At 36.3% G+C, this 17,218-nt stretch overlaps 1 protein-coding gene across 4 annotated transcripts in view; it reads right to left on the reverse strand.

The window, feature by feature from the left end:
• P4HA1 (prolyl 4-hydroxylase subunit alpha 1) overlaps positions 1–15,782 on the reverse strand; it is a 66,920-nt gene extending 51,138 nt beyond the window's left edge. For 2 of the 4 annotated variants that reach the window (XM_081267564.1, XM_081267563.1), the window contains exons 1-2: positions 15,388–15,782; positions 779–886 (exon numbers count right to left, since the gene is read on the reverse strand). In XM_081267564.1, the coding sequence (XP_081123690.1) occupies positions 779–854 (76 nt within the window). In that variant the 5' untranslated portion in view covers positions 855–886; positions 15,388–15,782. Of the gene's footprint in view, positions 1–778; positions 887–15,387 lie in introns of those variants that run through there. The other 2 variants (XM_081267565.1, XM_081267566.1) reach the window with 2 other exon arrangements.
• Between the last annotated feature and the right edge of the window lie 1,436 nt (positions 15,783–17,218).

Below are 17,218 nucleotides of genomic sequence, written 5' to 3' on the forward strand. Positions count from 1 at the left end.
TGTTCCAATTTTAATTTTCAATCTACTTAATTTTATAAGCCTTGTCTGTGTTAGCACATTGTCTTTTCATTGACAAAATTGTTACAAAACAATGTTTGTTTTTTATCACTTCCTTCCTCACCTTTTGTTTTCAAGACTAGAATTAAACAGAAACTACACTAAAAAGGTTGCAAATATTCTATTTTTAGTTATTTATAAGGGATTGAGATTACTCATCATTTTATATGATGAAATCAAATATTATAAATATTTGTGTTTTAGCTTACAATTCTATAAGGGTCAAAAAGTCAACAGAATGAAGGCAAACACCTTATTTAAGGCAATTAAAAGTATATACATGAAAATATAAAAGGATACATTTTATAAGGAATTATTATAAGGAATTATTCTGGGAGCAAGGGGACATGGGGAGATGTACTATAGTCTGTGTACTATACTTTTTCCCCCCACTTTAACCAATATGCTATTTTTATAATACTTTTAAATAAGATCTATAAAAATTATGATGCAGAAAAATAATGTATTCACAGTAGATTTTAAATGGAAAAAGATTAGAAAACAATATGTAGGATATTTGTTTATCTATGCATCAAAAGACTATATGCATTAAATTATTTGCTAGATAAAAAAATCAGTAATTTTCTTTGATATGCTTTTCTAAATTTTCATAAGCTTCTAATCAGAATATTTATCATGGAACTGCACTGTATCTGTTTCTACTAATTTAAAAACACTTAAAAATGGAAAATTTTAAATGCAAAATATAGTTAAGACTTACCAATTGAAGTAAAAAAGCCTGGATGGGCCAAAGACTGGGGAAGTAGAATCCCTATGATTAAAATACACCATATCATCTTGGAAGACTTAATTTTACAGGTTCACACACCTGCAAGAGAAATAAAACCATTGCCAAAAAAAAAAAAAAAAGGAAGAAGGGAAATGTTATTTATCCTTCCCATTTATATAGTAAAATCCAGATTCCAAGAATTTTTTTAATCTGTAAATGGACATAATACCTTTATTTATCTATTCTTATATAGTGATAAAGACCAAACTCATGTCTCACACTTGCAAGGCAAGGCAAATGCTCTAACCCCAAATTGATGTTAATGATCATAAACTCAGTGGATTAAACAAAGGGGAAAAGGGAGTGGGACTAGGAATAGGAAAGACAGTAGAATGAAAAAGAAAAAATTCTTATAAATTGATATAATAATTTAATGAAATAATTTAATGATAGTTAACTTCTTATTTTTCATGTAGAATACTACCTTGATATTTCATGTTAGAGAAAAAAATACATATTTTTTATTACCTGATAACTTATGCTTAAAAATTTAATCTAAATTTTTTTCATAATTAATAATACAATCAGAGTAGCTGAATAGCAGTGACTCTTCATATAACCTAAAATATGTTTTCTCTGTGATATAGATCAAAACCATGATATTCCCAGAAGATATGCTTTATTAGATATTGCCAATATATTTTAAAGATGTCAGAATATGTTTTAAAGGAAAAAAATTTCAGAGCTTTCTAATTAATCCTTAAAATTCCTAACTTGTGGGCTGGGGATATAGCTCAGTTGGTAGAGTGCTTGCCTCACATGCACAAGGCCCTGGGTTCAATCCTCAGTAAAGAAAGGAAAGAAAGAAAGAAAGGAAGGAAAGAAAGGAAGGAAAGAAAGAAAGGAAAGAAAGAAAGGAAAGAAAGGAAGGAAAGAAAGGAAGGAAAGAAAGAAAGGAAAGAAAGAAAAGAAAGGAAGGAAGGAAAGAAAGAAAGAAAATTCCTAACTTGTTCCATCTTTCTCTGTATGGTTTTAAATTTTTAAATAAATTCAATTAAAACGTGCATTTGAGGGTAATGAAAATGTAGGGACACATGATTAAATAACTCTGATAGTACTGAATCATGAATATTAAGTGGGTGAATTGTATGGTATATGAATTATATCTCAATGATGCCTAAAAATAAGTAAAAAAAGTTCATAGTTGTGAATTTTTTTATTTTTTAATCCTGGTAGCAAAGCCCTTCTGTTTCTCTGTGCCACTGGTAGGAGTTTTTTCTAGTGAAAATTCTTCACAGCAGATGAGGATATCAACTAACCAACATAAAGGTTTTAACTTGATTTCCCACATGCCCTACCACCACTCTTCTCTTTATCCTTCTCTACCCAAACATGAACTTTAAATGCTTCTGATTACTTTACAGGAGAATAAACCACCATTACAATACTGTTTGCCCCAGTAACAGGCTCCCACTGGTTATTCTAATTTGTCACACTGTTCTCTTTGTATAGGCACCTCTGATTTCCAGTGTGAATTTACCTAAACCAACAGGCTGAGTGGAGGCCACAGTGAAAGGTCCCTATTCCAGCTGAAAAATAACACTACTTTCCCTGTAACTTGAATCTCAATAAAAATAGATCACCACAAAAAATGACATTCTGGAAGAACTCCTAAATCTCCTCCCTCAAGTTTGCTGCAAACTTCCAGATACTTCCAGAACCACACAGTAGTGAAATGCCCTGCTTTCTTGGCTGCCTTACAGTGATTTGGGGAAGGCTTCTAGAAGGTAGCAGATGCAGACACTTCCTTTCCTGGGTTCCTGCCAAAGCACAAGTCTTTTTCAAAACCCGATGCTGTCTGAAGAGTCTAGAAGTTTCTCACTGTTTAAAAAGATTTCTGTCATCATTTTCTTCATGAATAAATGCTATTTCCAAAAAATACAAATGCTTTGTCTGTACTCACAGAAAGATAATCACAAATGTTATCTGAACTTTTAACTCTAATGAGAAAGTTTAGATTTTTTCGGATAAGAGATTATTGTTTCATTGCTAAAATATACTGTCATGAACAATTCTTTGTCAACTTTTATTGTCCTTAAACTTCAAGAACCATTAGCTTACAGAACTAAAAAGATTTCAATGGTGCTTTTCTTCAAATACAACTTGAAAGTTTTATTTTAAGAATGACAGAGCTTACATAAAAATCCAAAGCACTATTCACATAAAGAATAAGTATTTCTTTACCTTATGTTATGCTTTAAAATAAATTCTACACAAGTTTAACAATTATAAACAATAAAACAAAACAACCACAGAGTATCTCTGAAAGCAGATAATTTCTAAATTTAAGAATAAGAAAGCAATCTAGATAATTTACACAAATTCCAGGTGATGCTGATATTACTGGGACTAAGGATCATACTTTGGAGAACCACTAGATACAAAAACCCTTGTAATTATGGAATTCTGCCCTTAAATAGCTTTTACATCAACTCACATTTTGTAAAAATATAACTGAAATTCCAATTACTGTAGGGAATGGTTCCTCTAACCTGTTTTAACAATATGCTTCATTTATCCACATTCATTCAGAAACCTTAAGGAGTATGTTAATGTGCTTTATCAATCACAGATTTTTAAAACAATGATTTCCTTACTCATAGAGTTTTACTTCCATCATTTCCACTCTCATTCAGTTATCAACTTGCAAAGTAAATCATTATAGAACATCTAAGAGTCAAATGCCCAAAGACAATACAACTTTATAAAAAAAAAAAAAAAAGGAGATATGTCTCCTGTTCTAAATCTTCAAACAAGCTTGATTGGAATGTAAATAGATCAAAGTGGATGCAATCTCCTTTAGGAAAAAAAAAATGTCTCAGGTAGGCCTGGATAAAAGTAAACTGCAAAGTGCACGAATTATTCAACAAACTTTCCTAAAGTGCTTCTTCCAGGAAAGTCCAGCCCCACAAACTCAATAGGTCAATCAAACCCTCAGAACAGACTTTAAGAGTTCTACTACACTGTAAATATTTACAATGTTGAGTCATCAGGATTTATTGAATTTTACGTATAAATTATTCAATAAATTACTAGAATTGGGCATCTGGCAAAAAAAAAAATTCTATTATCCTTTCGGTTTCACATTTTTTCTTCCAAGAAAAACCTGCAACATTTCCAGACAAATCATCCAACAATTTAAAAAGGCAGACTCAAAACTGCTTGATATCTTAAACTTTAAAATTTTTCACAAAGCTCCTTTTAACAAGTCTCTCCACACCTTCCATACTTGTTCTAATTATTTTAGAAGGCTCCAACTTTGTTTTTCCTCATACAGATCTCACATCCAACTGTTGGTTCTCCTGTCACAGTGTTCACTTAAATCACTTTGACAGTTTTCATGATCAACACAAAAGACCAACACAAATTCTGGCCATTACAATGTGATATGTGTCAAGATGTGGCATGCCTTTTCCATCAAAGATGGAATGGATTTTCTGAGACAACTAAGAGTGATTACTGATGCAAGTAGTTTTATTTTTGCTTTTCTCTGTAATCCCTTAGCAAATTGTCATTTGTTTAACTTAATTCCATGAATTCCAGTCATACTTTTGTTCCCAAAGAATGTGACCTAGTATCTAGTACTTAGAACCTGATGGACAAGAGCTTTAATGCTATGATCAACTGCTCTATCAAAAACTCAAGAAATCTTGCTAACTTCTTTTCCACACTTTTCTTACTTGAGCAGTGAATCGAGTTGCTGACTTAATTCCAACTTAATAGCATTTTAAGACTCATACTGGGAGTCAGTTCCAAGTCAAGATATTGCCCTTTATTAAAAGTGCAACATGGGGAATCTTTAATATAAAATCATTTCAAAAAACACACCTCTGATTTTGCCTATTATACCCCCATTACTCCTATTCTCTTCTAGAAACTGCCTCTTCTACCCTTTTGATGCTGCTCTCCTCTACCTTCAACTCATCCTCACAGTTTTAGCAGTCAAGTTACAAACAGCATGATCCCTAACTAAGTAGCTCATAAGTTCTTTTCTGGAAATTTTTGAAAGTGAGAAAGAAATGGCACTCACTCTTTGAACTACATGAAGTAAGTTCAGGAGAAATTAGAGATCAAGCTCTGTCATATAGATCCAAAGAGTGGATGAAGCAGATATACAGAAAGACAAGAAGACGAACAAGATGGAGAAGAAAAAATATATTCTTAAAGTCTAATCATACTCTTAATCTCAGTTTTTTAGACAATTTCCTATTTATACTTACAATTACCTAATGTGCTAGTAGGAAGTTGGGTTTTTATTGAGCCCAGAGTACTAAAAAATAATCTGTCTCCTCATCCCTGTGCTTAATGCAATATTTCTCAATAATTGCTTTTTGCTTGTTAAGGAGATCCAAAAATACTACTTCTATATCAAAGGTAGTTTATGAATATGTGACTTAATCTACTTTTTTAAAGATTTAAACTGGAATTCAGGTTCACTTCAAATTAAATTAACTCGATATTTATTCTTCTATTTATTTTTTTAAGTGCCAGGGATCAAACCCAGATACACACACACCCCAGGCAAACATTCTACCACTGAGCACATGCACAACTTAATGTCTGAAGTTCTGCTCAGCTAGGAAAATCAGATACTCCTAAATTAGAAACTTTTTAATGTAGGTTAATGGAGAAGTTTGACAAAGATATCAATCTTATTATTATTAAAATGGTACCATTCTTCACTAACTTTGAGACTATGTGTTTTAAACTACATAATAGTTGAATATTCAACTATTTCAAACACCTACTTAGAAATACATACATTCCTAATATGCAAAAAAGGTCAAAATTCTTGCTTCCAGGATACAGAAGCTAAAAATTTACAGTAAATCAGTAAATGTCAACCTTTATTTGATGGTTCTTTTAACAGGAACCAGGAATAAGCCAAAGGGTAAGGTGTAAATATGAAGGTCAAATGTGACTGCCAGCAAGTAATTTAAAAAGCAATAATTTATATCAAGGTGCTTAGGTTACCACCTTGAACACAGAACACACTTAAAAAATGTCAATTACTTTTGGATGTGGGGCAAAAACTCAATAATAGCTGAATTTGTCACCAAAGATGTCTCATGGGGCACAGAAACAGAAATGACCTGGAGAAGAAAGCTCAATTTCAACTCTGGTTAAGATAGCAAGAAGGAACAAGTAGCCCAGACCCCTAGAAGACAGATGCAGGTCCTTTATGTTTTAGGAATTTTGAGAAGACAATAGACAGAGGCTGAAGGAAGAAGGAAAAGAAAGAAACATTAAATGATATATATATATTACTTAATGTTGCTTAATAGATGTTATGTCCAAATATTAACTTAGCCTAAAGGTTTCTCTCAGAAATAAAACAAAGATTTTTTTCTTCTTTTGCATACAAATATCCAACAGTTCCAGACTGTCTTCTCTCTATTGAAATGCCATTTATTTTTCCCAAAAGAATTGACCATTTTTGAGCATATGAATTATTTTTTAAATTTTTTTAGTTATTTAGGTGGACACAATATCTTTATTTTTAATGTAGTGCTGAGGATCAAACCCAGCGCCTCACGAATGCGTGGTGAATGCTCTCCCTCTGAGCACAATCCCAACCCTGAGCATCTGAATTCTTATTTTGTTCCATTGATCTATACATCTTTTCTCTAAAACCATACTGCCTTGATTACAGTAGCTCTATATCAAGTTGAAATCAAGTAGTGTTTTAGCTTTTTTAGTTCCTTTGCTTTTCCCTATCAATTTTAGAATCAGCTTGTAAGTTTCTATAAGAAATCCTGCTGAAATATGGACAGAAACTGCATTGAATCTATATATTTCAGGTGGAGAAGAATGTACATTTTTAATAGAGCTTCCAATCCTTGAGCATGGTATAATCAATGTTTTTTTTAATTTTCAGCATACAGATTTTGTAAAGTCAATTCTGCAAATATTTCATGTTTCTGGTGCTGAGATGGTAATTTTTTAATTTCAATTTCCAATTGCTCACTACAAGTATAGAGAAATGCAATTGATTGATCTGTATTGACCTTCTATCCTGAAAATCTTCAGAATTCACTTATTTACCATAGCTGTTTTTTTTAAAGAGAGAGAGAGAGAGAATTTTTAATATTTATTTTTTAGTTCTTGGTATGTGGTGCTGAGGATCGAACCCAGGCCGCACGCATGCCAGGCGAGCGCGATACCGCCTGAGCCACATTCCCAGCCCTACCATAGCTGTTTTTGAAGAGCCTTTTAAGTTTCTACATAGAGATGTTGTCTGATAACAGAGATTTCCCTTTGAAATACACTGTTAAAAGAATGAAGACAAGCCACCAACTGGAAAAAAATTACTTCCCTATCACATAAATTCAAGTCATTCCACTCCTAGAAAAGAAAGCATATGCCCTGCTAAAGATTTGTACATTAATGTTACAGATTTATCACAGTCAAAAATGGGGAGGGGCTGGGCATGTGGCCCAAGCGGTAACGCGCTCCCCTGGCATGCGTGGGGCGCTGGGTTTGATCCTCAGCACCACATAAAATAAAGATGTTGTGTCCGCCAAAAATTAAATATTAAAAAATTCTCTCTCTCTCTCTCTCTAAAAAGAGGGAAACAGCCCAAATGTCCATCAACTGGTAAATGGATTTTTAAAATTATGGTAACTTGTACAATCTACTACAATTTAACAAACAACAAAAAGGAATGAACAACATGGGTGAATGTCAAAATAATTATACTGAGGGCTGGGGATGTGGCTCAAGCGGTAGCGCACTCGCCTAGCATGCGTGCAGCCCGGGTTCCTCCTCAGCACCACATACAAAGATGTTGTGTCTGCCAAAAACTAAAAAATAAATATTAAAAAATTCTCTTCAAAAAAAAATAATTATACTGAGTGTAATAAGCCAGACTCATACTCTATAACAATATATATAGAGAGAGATTATACTAAACAATCCCATTTATATAAATCTGTAGAAAATACAAACTAATCTCAAGTGACAGAAAGAGAAAAATGGTTTCTTAGGGATGAGAAGCAGAGGAGGAACTGCAAATTCATAAAAAAATCTTAAGGGTGATATTTTTACTTAACACCATCACAATTCTAGTGTTCACATATAACTTTTTTAGTTGTAGATGGACACAATACCTTTATTTTTATTTATTTATTTTTATGTGGTGCTGAGGATCAAACCCAGTGCCTCACATGTGCCAGGCAAGTGCTCTACCACTGAGCTACAACCTCAGCCCTAGAGTGTTTTTTGTTTGTTTATGGGTACTTTTAAAAATTTGTTCCTTTTAGTTATACATGACAGTAAAATGTATTTTGACATATCATACACAGAGTATAACTTCCCATTCTTGTGGTTGTACAAGTTACACTGGTCATGTATTCATATATGAACATAGGAAAGTTATGTCAGATTCATTCTACTGTATTTCCCATTCCCATTAGGCCTTCCTTCCTCCCATTCCTGCCCCCCTCCAATCCAGTGAACCTCCACTGCCCTCCCCCCGACCCCTACAAGGTCCACTGTGGGTCAGCATCTGCATATCAGGGACAATATTTGGTCTTTAGTTTTTTGCGGATTGGCTTATTTCACTTAATATCCTCCAGTTCCATCCATTTACCAGAAAATGCCATAATTTCATTCTTCTTTACAGCTAATATTCCATTGGGTATGTACCACATTTCTTTATCCATTCATCTGTTGAAAGGCACCTAAGCGAGTTCCATAGCTTACCTATTGTGAATTGAGCTGCTATGAACATTATGTGGCCACATCACTACAGTATGCTGATTTTAAGTCCTTTGGGTATATGCTGAGGAGTGGGATAGCTGGGTCAAATGGTGGTTCCATTCCAAATTTTCTGAGAAATCTCCATACTGTTTTCCAGAGTAGTTACACCAATTTGCAGTTCCACCAGCAATACATGAGTGTCCCTTTTCCCCCACATCCTCACCAACATTTATTGTCACTTGTACTAGTGTTTTTTAATCAATTGAGACCTATTCTCTAAATATCTTTGAGGTTAAAAGAAATGACAGTAAAATTTGAAACTATGTAACTTTGAGAATGTCTTCATGCAACCTTTGAATATGAATAAATCTGTATAAATTTAAAAGGTGTTGGGACAGGATTCTCTGGAAATGAGGCAAAAACAAAGGTCAACATAGCAATGCTGAGAGATCCAAAATGTTTTGAGGTCCTAAATTCAAACAAGTAGATTTTAGAAACACTAAAATAAACACTTATTGATTAATTTTTGAAGGAACTAGATCTATAAATACAGCTAATCTTACAGTGTAACAATAGTTTGAACTTATTTAAAACGAGTTGATATTTACTGCACTCTTATATAAACATATAAACACATCCTCCATTCTGTATGTTATTTCAAACAAGAAGCTATTATTCTTTAAGCACAATGTAAAGTAACAATATCATTATGTGCAATAAGACTTAATGATCACAACACAGAACCCAGAAGAACATTTCCAGGACAATTTTTCTAGAAGTAAACAACAGTGCAGTCTTTGTATACACATTTTCCTTCTTTAGTGAAATAAACATTTCACAGAACAATTTTTCGTTAAAAAGCTTGAAAAATTATTTGGGCAATAGAGCTAGGGAGCCAGGTGAAAAATCTTATTCAGAAAATAAAAAACAGATTAAACACATCTTAGTGATTAAAACTTTATAATTTCCATTTCTATTACTTATTCCCCAGAAACCTTACTAAATACCTTCCAAAAATTTAACATGTTTATAAAAATTTGGGGGGGTGCACCAGGGATTGAACTCAAGGGCACTATATCAGTGAGCCATATCCCCAGCCCTATTTTGTATTTTATTTAGAGACAGGGCTCACTGAGTTGCTTAGTGCCTCGCCATTGCTGAGGCTGGCTTTGAACTCAAGATCCTCCTGCCTCAGCCTCCTAAGCCACTGGGATTAAAGGCATGCACCACCACCCTGGCTAGTAATTTTAAGATGCTCACAGAATCCACTTCTGTCACTGTAGACATGAATAACAGAACACAATAGTTTTCCTTTATCCACAGGTTCACTTTCTGTGGTTTCAGTTACCCATGGTCAACTGTGGCCTAAAACTATTATTTTAGTGCAATGAGGAATTAAGACATTTTGAGCACAAGTGTAGTGATCTGGCAATTTGGATATACAAAGAAAATCTATAAAGTGCTTCCAAAGTAACATTCAAAATTTTGAGAGGGGGCTGGGGATGTGGCTCAAGCGGTAGCGCGCTCGCCTGGCATGCGTGCGGCCTGGGTTCGATCCTCAGCACCACATACAAACAAAGATGATGTGTCCGCCGATAACTAAAAAATAAATATTAAAAAATTCTCTCTCTCTCTCTCCTCTCTCACTCTATCTTTAAAAAAAAAATTTGAGAGACCATATCACATGACTTTTATTATAGTATAGTTATAATTATACTTTAATTTATTGTTCTATTTTAATTTATTGTTCTTAATCTCTTACTGTGTGTAGAGGAAAAAAAACAATATATGTTCAATCTGATACTGAGGCTTTAGACATCCTTGGGGGGTCTTAGAATGTAACCCTCCTGGATCAGAGAGTACTACTATATACTGCTCTTCTACTTGATATTTCATACAATGTTCAAAGCTTTTTTTCATGACTTGTAGTTGTTGACTATCAATTCTTGGGTCTTATTAAGTTCCAAAATCAAAGTAAGTTTGATTCCTATAACTGAAACATCTGTTTGATTCATTCTGCATATATTACAGACAAATACCCACAGGTACCTATAATATTACTCAAATCTCATTCCTAATACAAAAGAGGTTATTTATGTATGCTCGTATCTCTGAACATGATCAATTCAGGCCAGGGTCCATTAGTTCAGAGTAGAATAGCCAAAACTGGTTAGCAACCCCTTTCTTAATAGATGGATTATAGCTTGAAGACTCAGGTATACTTTACTCAACTTCAACCCTCCCAAGGCTATATTGCCAAAATGCCACTTTTCTTTACCCTGGTCTAACTCTCTTCTTTCCAGCCTTCAATTCCCTTTTTTTCTGATGCCAGTTGAAGAAAATGTACACAAAAGACTACATATACTAGGAAAAATGAATACCTTATTGCAGAGGATAAGAATCTAGATAAGTGCTTCCATTCAGCACTGATTTAACAGAGTAAAATAATAGCATTATTTTAAGTATTCATGTCCTGTTTTTTCTATGAAACATTTTTCATCACTCTTTTGATACTCCCAGTCATTTAAATTGAATGGAAAAGACTGTTAATTTCTACTAGCCAGGAACTCAAGTTTATTTCAACTCTAGATACTTAAAACATTTCTAATACAGTGGTAATATGCTATTAATCAACTCATCAGAGATGATGAAGGAATATGAAATATGAATCAGAGAACAGGTGACCTGAGTCCAAGTCCTAGTTTTGCCATTTATTGAATTCTTGAGCAAATTACTTGACTTTTCTGAGTCTTGTTTTCTTTATACTGTGAAATGGAGATAATATAAAACTACCTCACAGAATCATCTTCAGGCATTATAATATATAAAGAAACTCTTCCTAAGGTGCTTTAGTTATCTGGCAGATCATATAAGGGGACTTTCCAAGTCTTTTTAGAGTCCAGTACAATCCCTGGATGATTAGAGGAAGAAAAGAATTGCTGACTGCTATGGTTTAGATGTGGTTTGTACACCAAAGGTTCATTTGTGAGAAGCCTGGCCCCAATGTGGAGATGTGAAAGGCAGTAGAGTTGGGCCCTAGGGGCTGGGGTTGTGTTCAGCGATACAGCGCTAACCTAGCACATGTGAGGCCCTGGGTTCGATCCTCAGCACCACATAAAAATAAATAAATAAAGATATTGTGTCCAACTAAAAAATAAATATTAAAAAAAAAAAGAGTTGGGCCCTAGTGGGAGGTGGTTACCTCGTTGAGGCACTGCCCTTAGAAGGAATTAATGCTGGTCTCAGAGTAAGTTTGTTTCCCCAGAGTGGGCTGTTAGAGAGAGTAAGCCTGAACCCTCAATTTATCTGGCTTCCTGTCTCACCATGTCATCATTTTCACATACACTTCTACCATGGTGATGTCATCTACCATGAGGCACTCACACCAGAGCTGAGCAGAAGCCAGTGCCATGCTCTTAAACCTCCAGAAGAACAATCTAAATCAGCCTAATTTTTTTTTAAAAAACCACCCTGTCCTATTTTCTCATAGCAATAGGAGACAGACTAGTATATGAATGAGGTTTTAGTGTCATGTGTTTCTTTCTTTAAAGAATACAAATGGAAAGAAAAATAGTTAAAGTTAACTGTGGCTACCACTAAACAAGTCTTCCCTTGAATTATTTATAAAACAGGTTAATTGCCCAAAAAATATTTAGGCTGAGTATATTAATTTATAATTCTTTTTATTAACTTTACTATTTAAATTGGATTTATAAACAAACAAAACTTGGACATACCTATATGAAACACTAAGGAAGAAAAAAATCCAAGACATTACTCATTCACTGATCTCTGTATTTTTAGCTAACACACAATCAAGTATACTAATAGTCATACTGATCATCCAAGGAATGATCAGTATAAAGTTCAAAAACTGCTGGGAGTAACCTAAATGAGAAGGCTTTTGAATTCTGTAAATTTTTATTCATGCACAATATTTATTTGACTAGAAGACAGGATAGCTTCAATTTATACAAATACATTTCACCAAGTAGGAAGAGAAATTTAACAAGTTTCACATATATATATCTACTTTGTTTGACTCATCTCATATATTTATATACACACCCATTATTGTTTAACTGGAAGATTCAAGACCTCACTGTAAGAACAGCAATGAAGTTTAATCCAAGAGTGATACAATTTATTTCTGTTTACCTTCATGCCTATTCTACTTTGAGTGACAAACCAAATATGTCACAATATGGTGGGAATACACAATATGATGTACTATCATTGACTTGGCAATTCAATAATTCTAACAATCTATTAACTTTTCTTAAAACCCTTTAAGCAAGTGGGTTGGGGTTGTGGCTCAGGGCTAGAGTGCTTGCCTGGCATGTGAGAGTCACTGAGTTCTATTCTCAACACCATATATAAATAAAATAAAGGTCAACTAAACACACACACACACATATATAAACAAAAAAAAGACCTCAAAATTTATGCCTAATTCAATTTTCAGAAATATTCAAGAAATTCAAGATGCCTAGATAGCCTTAAACATTAGTTTTGCATGCCTTTTATTTTTTCTAGAGTATCTTATAATAAGAGTTCATGAGTAGGGAGGGGGCAGAAATGGTATATAAAATCCCATGTTAGAGCACATTTGCCCTTTCTGACCTAGGACCACACTTTCCAGCAGTTTTCCAAAGGATTCCATGATCTTGAAATAAGTTGAGTACCACTACTCTGTATATCCCTTAGGTCAATAAAAGAGCAGTAACTACGGTCCAGTTCATAATCACTAAATAAAACATCCCTTCCACAGAAATGAAGACTCGCAAGCTTTATCACTACTCTAACTCTTGCTTTATCCTTGGAATAAAAGCAGGAGTTTGAATTTAACTGCTCTATAAAAGATACTGCTTGTCAGTATACAGTTCACTCTGCAGTAACAGAAAAGGTTAACATCTCCTTACCAAAAGCCAAGGTCCCTCTCTTCTACAACATGGACTACACAGGTGATATAGTTTTCTTTTTTCAATGGTTGTTTAAACAATAATTAAAAGTTGTACACAATTTTCATCTGTTTTACCAGCTAAGTACAAAGACAAAAAATGGCCCATGGCTCTTATCAAAAAGACCTGGCTTTGAGTAATTTAAAATTCATTTCAGTATGTCAATGGAAACAGCATTACCCATTTTAAAAGAGACAAAGTAGTCCTTTTTCTTAGACTTTGTAAATCCAAGAAGCTTTTGCCATTAGCTATCAAAAACACTGGTAGGACTTACAAGAGCCAATAATCCAAAACCAAAACTGACATGATTTTTAAAGGTAAGTGGTAAAATCTATTCTTCGAAAGAAAAAGATAAAATTTAAGTTTCATATTAAGATTATGAAGTTATACTTTAAGCCAAAGTTAGAGAAAAATCACAGAAGACTATTCATGTTTCAAATCAAGGCAAAATATATTCAAGGTTGTTCACTTTTCAGCTTCTTGGCTATTTTCTGCTTAAGGTACCTATTTTCTCCATATAAACTAGATCCAAAGAACCCTTCAAAGTGTTTAACTTCCAATGTTCCTGCTCTGCATGCTGAATATTTCATCTGATTATTTTAGGAAAAGACTAGCCCCATTCATAAGCTACATCCAAACCTACAAGGGAAAATACGTTACTTCCCAGAACCTTAAAAAAAAAAAAATGAGCAAAAGTTGATGAAAGAACACTGCTGCCACGTCTTTCCCCCTCCCCCACTCACGTAGTGGCCACTTCATCCCTTCAGAGTGCATTCCAAGGGAAAGTCCAAGAGCCACAGCTCTCAGAGAAACAGTTAAGTAGAAATTGGCAAACGTCTTAGACATTTTAGATCAATTCCTAAAAGGGGATTTAGCTGCTTCTTTATCCCTTTAAGACAGTGCAAAATTCCAAGAGTCTTCTCCACTCTGCGGAACGCATGTTAGCGTCTAAAAATTGAATTATGTATTTAATAGGTACGATTATTTAGGAGAACTATTCTCATACTTACCGTACCACCCCTCCTCCCCTAGAAACATGTATCTGGAGGCCAGTCATATAATCCAACTCAAAATTCTCACACAATCATGAAATGTTTGACTTAAGTGGACTTTTAAACTCTGCAAATTCTCGAGGGCGGGGAGAACTCATGTGCCTTTAAAAAGATTTATGGGGACGAAGAGGGAAGCAGCAGCCCAGCTTCCCCAACTGGGAGATGTGACAGCAACTTCCTCGGCTCCAGCAGCCCTAAACTCGGTGCCCCCGGCTACGTCTGGCTGCTGAGGCAGCACCCCAGCGCTCAACAGATGACTTCAGCCCGAACTTTCAGAGAAGGTCCGCTTCCCGGACCAGACGATTTTTTCGATAGCGCAAAATGCCTGGAGAGCTTCAGCCTCAGCTGTAAGCTGTAAAGCCCACTCTCCATTGCCACATGCTAACCATCTGCGGCTGTGGCAGCCAAAAACCCACGCCCCACCCTCGCGTTCCTCTCAGCTTTGTAGGGAGCACCAGGTACGAAGGGAGCTTGGAAAAATCAACAGGGCGATTCCTGCCCGGGAAGGAACATTCAAGAAAGTCCTGGTCCCTGGGGCGGGGACAGAGGCTGCTGCTGCCCCAACGGTCAGAGGCGGGATGGGGGCAGAGGTGGGAAGGGGAGCCCCGAGCAGAGCAGCCGGGCCTGCGGGGCAGCACGAGGGCACTGGGAGACGGGGACCCGTCTCCAACGGAGAAGGTACCCACGCTGCTGTAGTTAAGCGGAGACCCCGGCCCCCCAGCCACCCTACCACAGCCAGGAGAGCACGGACCGCTGCGGCAGTGCGAGGTGGACCCGGGCTGCCCCTGGGCCACAGCCCGTCTCCAAGGTCGAAGGAGCGTCTCACCTGGAAAGTGGGACGGGAGGGCGGCGCGCTCTTCAGTTCCTGTCGCCTGCACTCGGGCCGGCTACCTACTCCCTGCCCTCAGCCCGCTGGCGGCGCAACTGGGCAGCAGAGGGAGCCAGTTAGCCCTTTTATAACCTCTAGGCCGCGACGGCAGCTCCGGGGAGGAGGCAACTGCAGCCCTCGCTACGTGAGCTCGATCACACCAGCGCCCCCAGGACTGCGCAGGCGCCCCAGCTCGAGCCTCCCTCCCGCCCCCACCCGCGGCGGGTGCGTGGAGTCGAAGGCGGAGAGCAGGGGCTGGGGCTGGTCGCGCCGCCAAAGCGGGCAGGCCTAGGGAGTAACGCGCGTGCGCAGTGGTGTCTCCACGCTGTCGTTCCCGCGGATACCACAGGATTTCCCCGCTCCTGTTCAATTTCATGGTCAGCGCCAGGTCTGAGCAACGAAGCCACTAGCAAAGGCATATCTTTAAAATGAAAAGAGGAACAAGGAAAGATAGAAAATTTAGCAGAAAGGAATCCTGGAGTGGAAAATAATACAGTGCGTCCAGTCTAGTGTCTCAGCTATCTTGGCTTAAAGCCTTTTTGCTTTTTAACCTCCCTTTCATATCTCTACAGTCATTTTATAGGAATCTCACTCTATCTCCCATCTTTATTCTTTATCAGCAGATAGTAGGCTAAAAGCTCCAGAGTCAGATTATCTGGGTTTAAATCCTGCTTAGTCCTTTGTAAGGTTGGGCTTTAACCTTTCTCATATTTTTTCCTCAACTACAAAATAGGAATGACGGTATTATCTGTCTCCTAGGATTAGCATGAGAAAATGGATATAAAGCACTTAGAATATGCCTACCATACAGAAAGGATTTGATAAATATTAGAATTTGTTGTTAAAGTAGTAAGTCCTCTAGGGTCTGTGGGTGCAGCTCAATGGCAGAGCACGTACCTAGTATACAGGAGTTTGATCCCCAGTCACGCAAAGAAAAGTGAGAAAAAAGAAAAAATATATACTAAGTACTCTAAGGCACCAAATAGTGCGTTGGATCTTAGTCATTTCTAAAAGAAAGTTTTACAATCAAGAAGCAGCAAAGGTGATTTTCCTCTTGTCAATGAGAAGAAGAAGAAAAAAAACTTCCCTACAACATTTTATTCATTAAAAAGTGTTTACAAAGTTTTCCATATGTATCAGAAAGTATATCCAGGAGGTGTGGTTGAGTATACAGCTATCAAAATAGATAAAGCCTACTTGGGAGCTTCAGGCAACCAAAAAAGTAAATAAGGTGATGCCCTTAATCAGTGGTTCTTAAAGATTGGTCAGGGTATCACACAAGGTCAAAATTCTTTTCATGTTAAGAATTTATTTGTTTTTATGGCAATACAGTGGGGTTTTCCAAAGACTACAGATCCTGTGCTCTTGCAAAGGATTGAGTGCAGAGCATCTATAAGAATCTTCTTTTAAGCCAGACATTAGATTTGCAGAAACTTAAAAAAGTGCCACTCTCAGGGCTGGGGATGTGGCTCCAGCAGTAGCCCGCTCGCCTGGCATGTGTGCGCCCCGGGTTCGATCCTCAGCACCACATACAAACAAAGATGTTGTGTCCAGGGAAAACTAAAAAAAATAAATAAATATTAAAATTCAAAAAAAAGTGCCACTCTTCTTACTTTAGAAAATGTATTCTATTTAAATAGTTAATATGCAACTTTTTATTGTTTTTGAATGAATTAATAAATATTTTACCTGTTTGTTTTAACTCCTAGACAGATATGATCTACATAAAAGCTTCTTGTTGCCAGGTACAGTGGTACTCGCTTATAATCACAGTGATTTAGGAGGCTGA

Source organism: Spermophilus citellus (genome assembly GCF_964194105.1).
Source record: "Spermophilus citellus genome assembly, chromosome: 15".
Classification (NCBI taxonomy): Eukaryota; Metazoa; Chordata; class Mammalia; order Rodentia; family Sciuridae; genus Spermophilus; species Spermophilus citellus.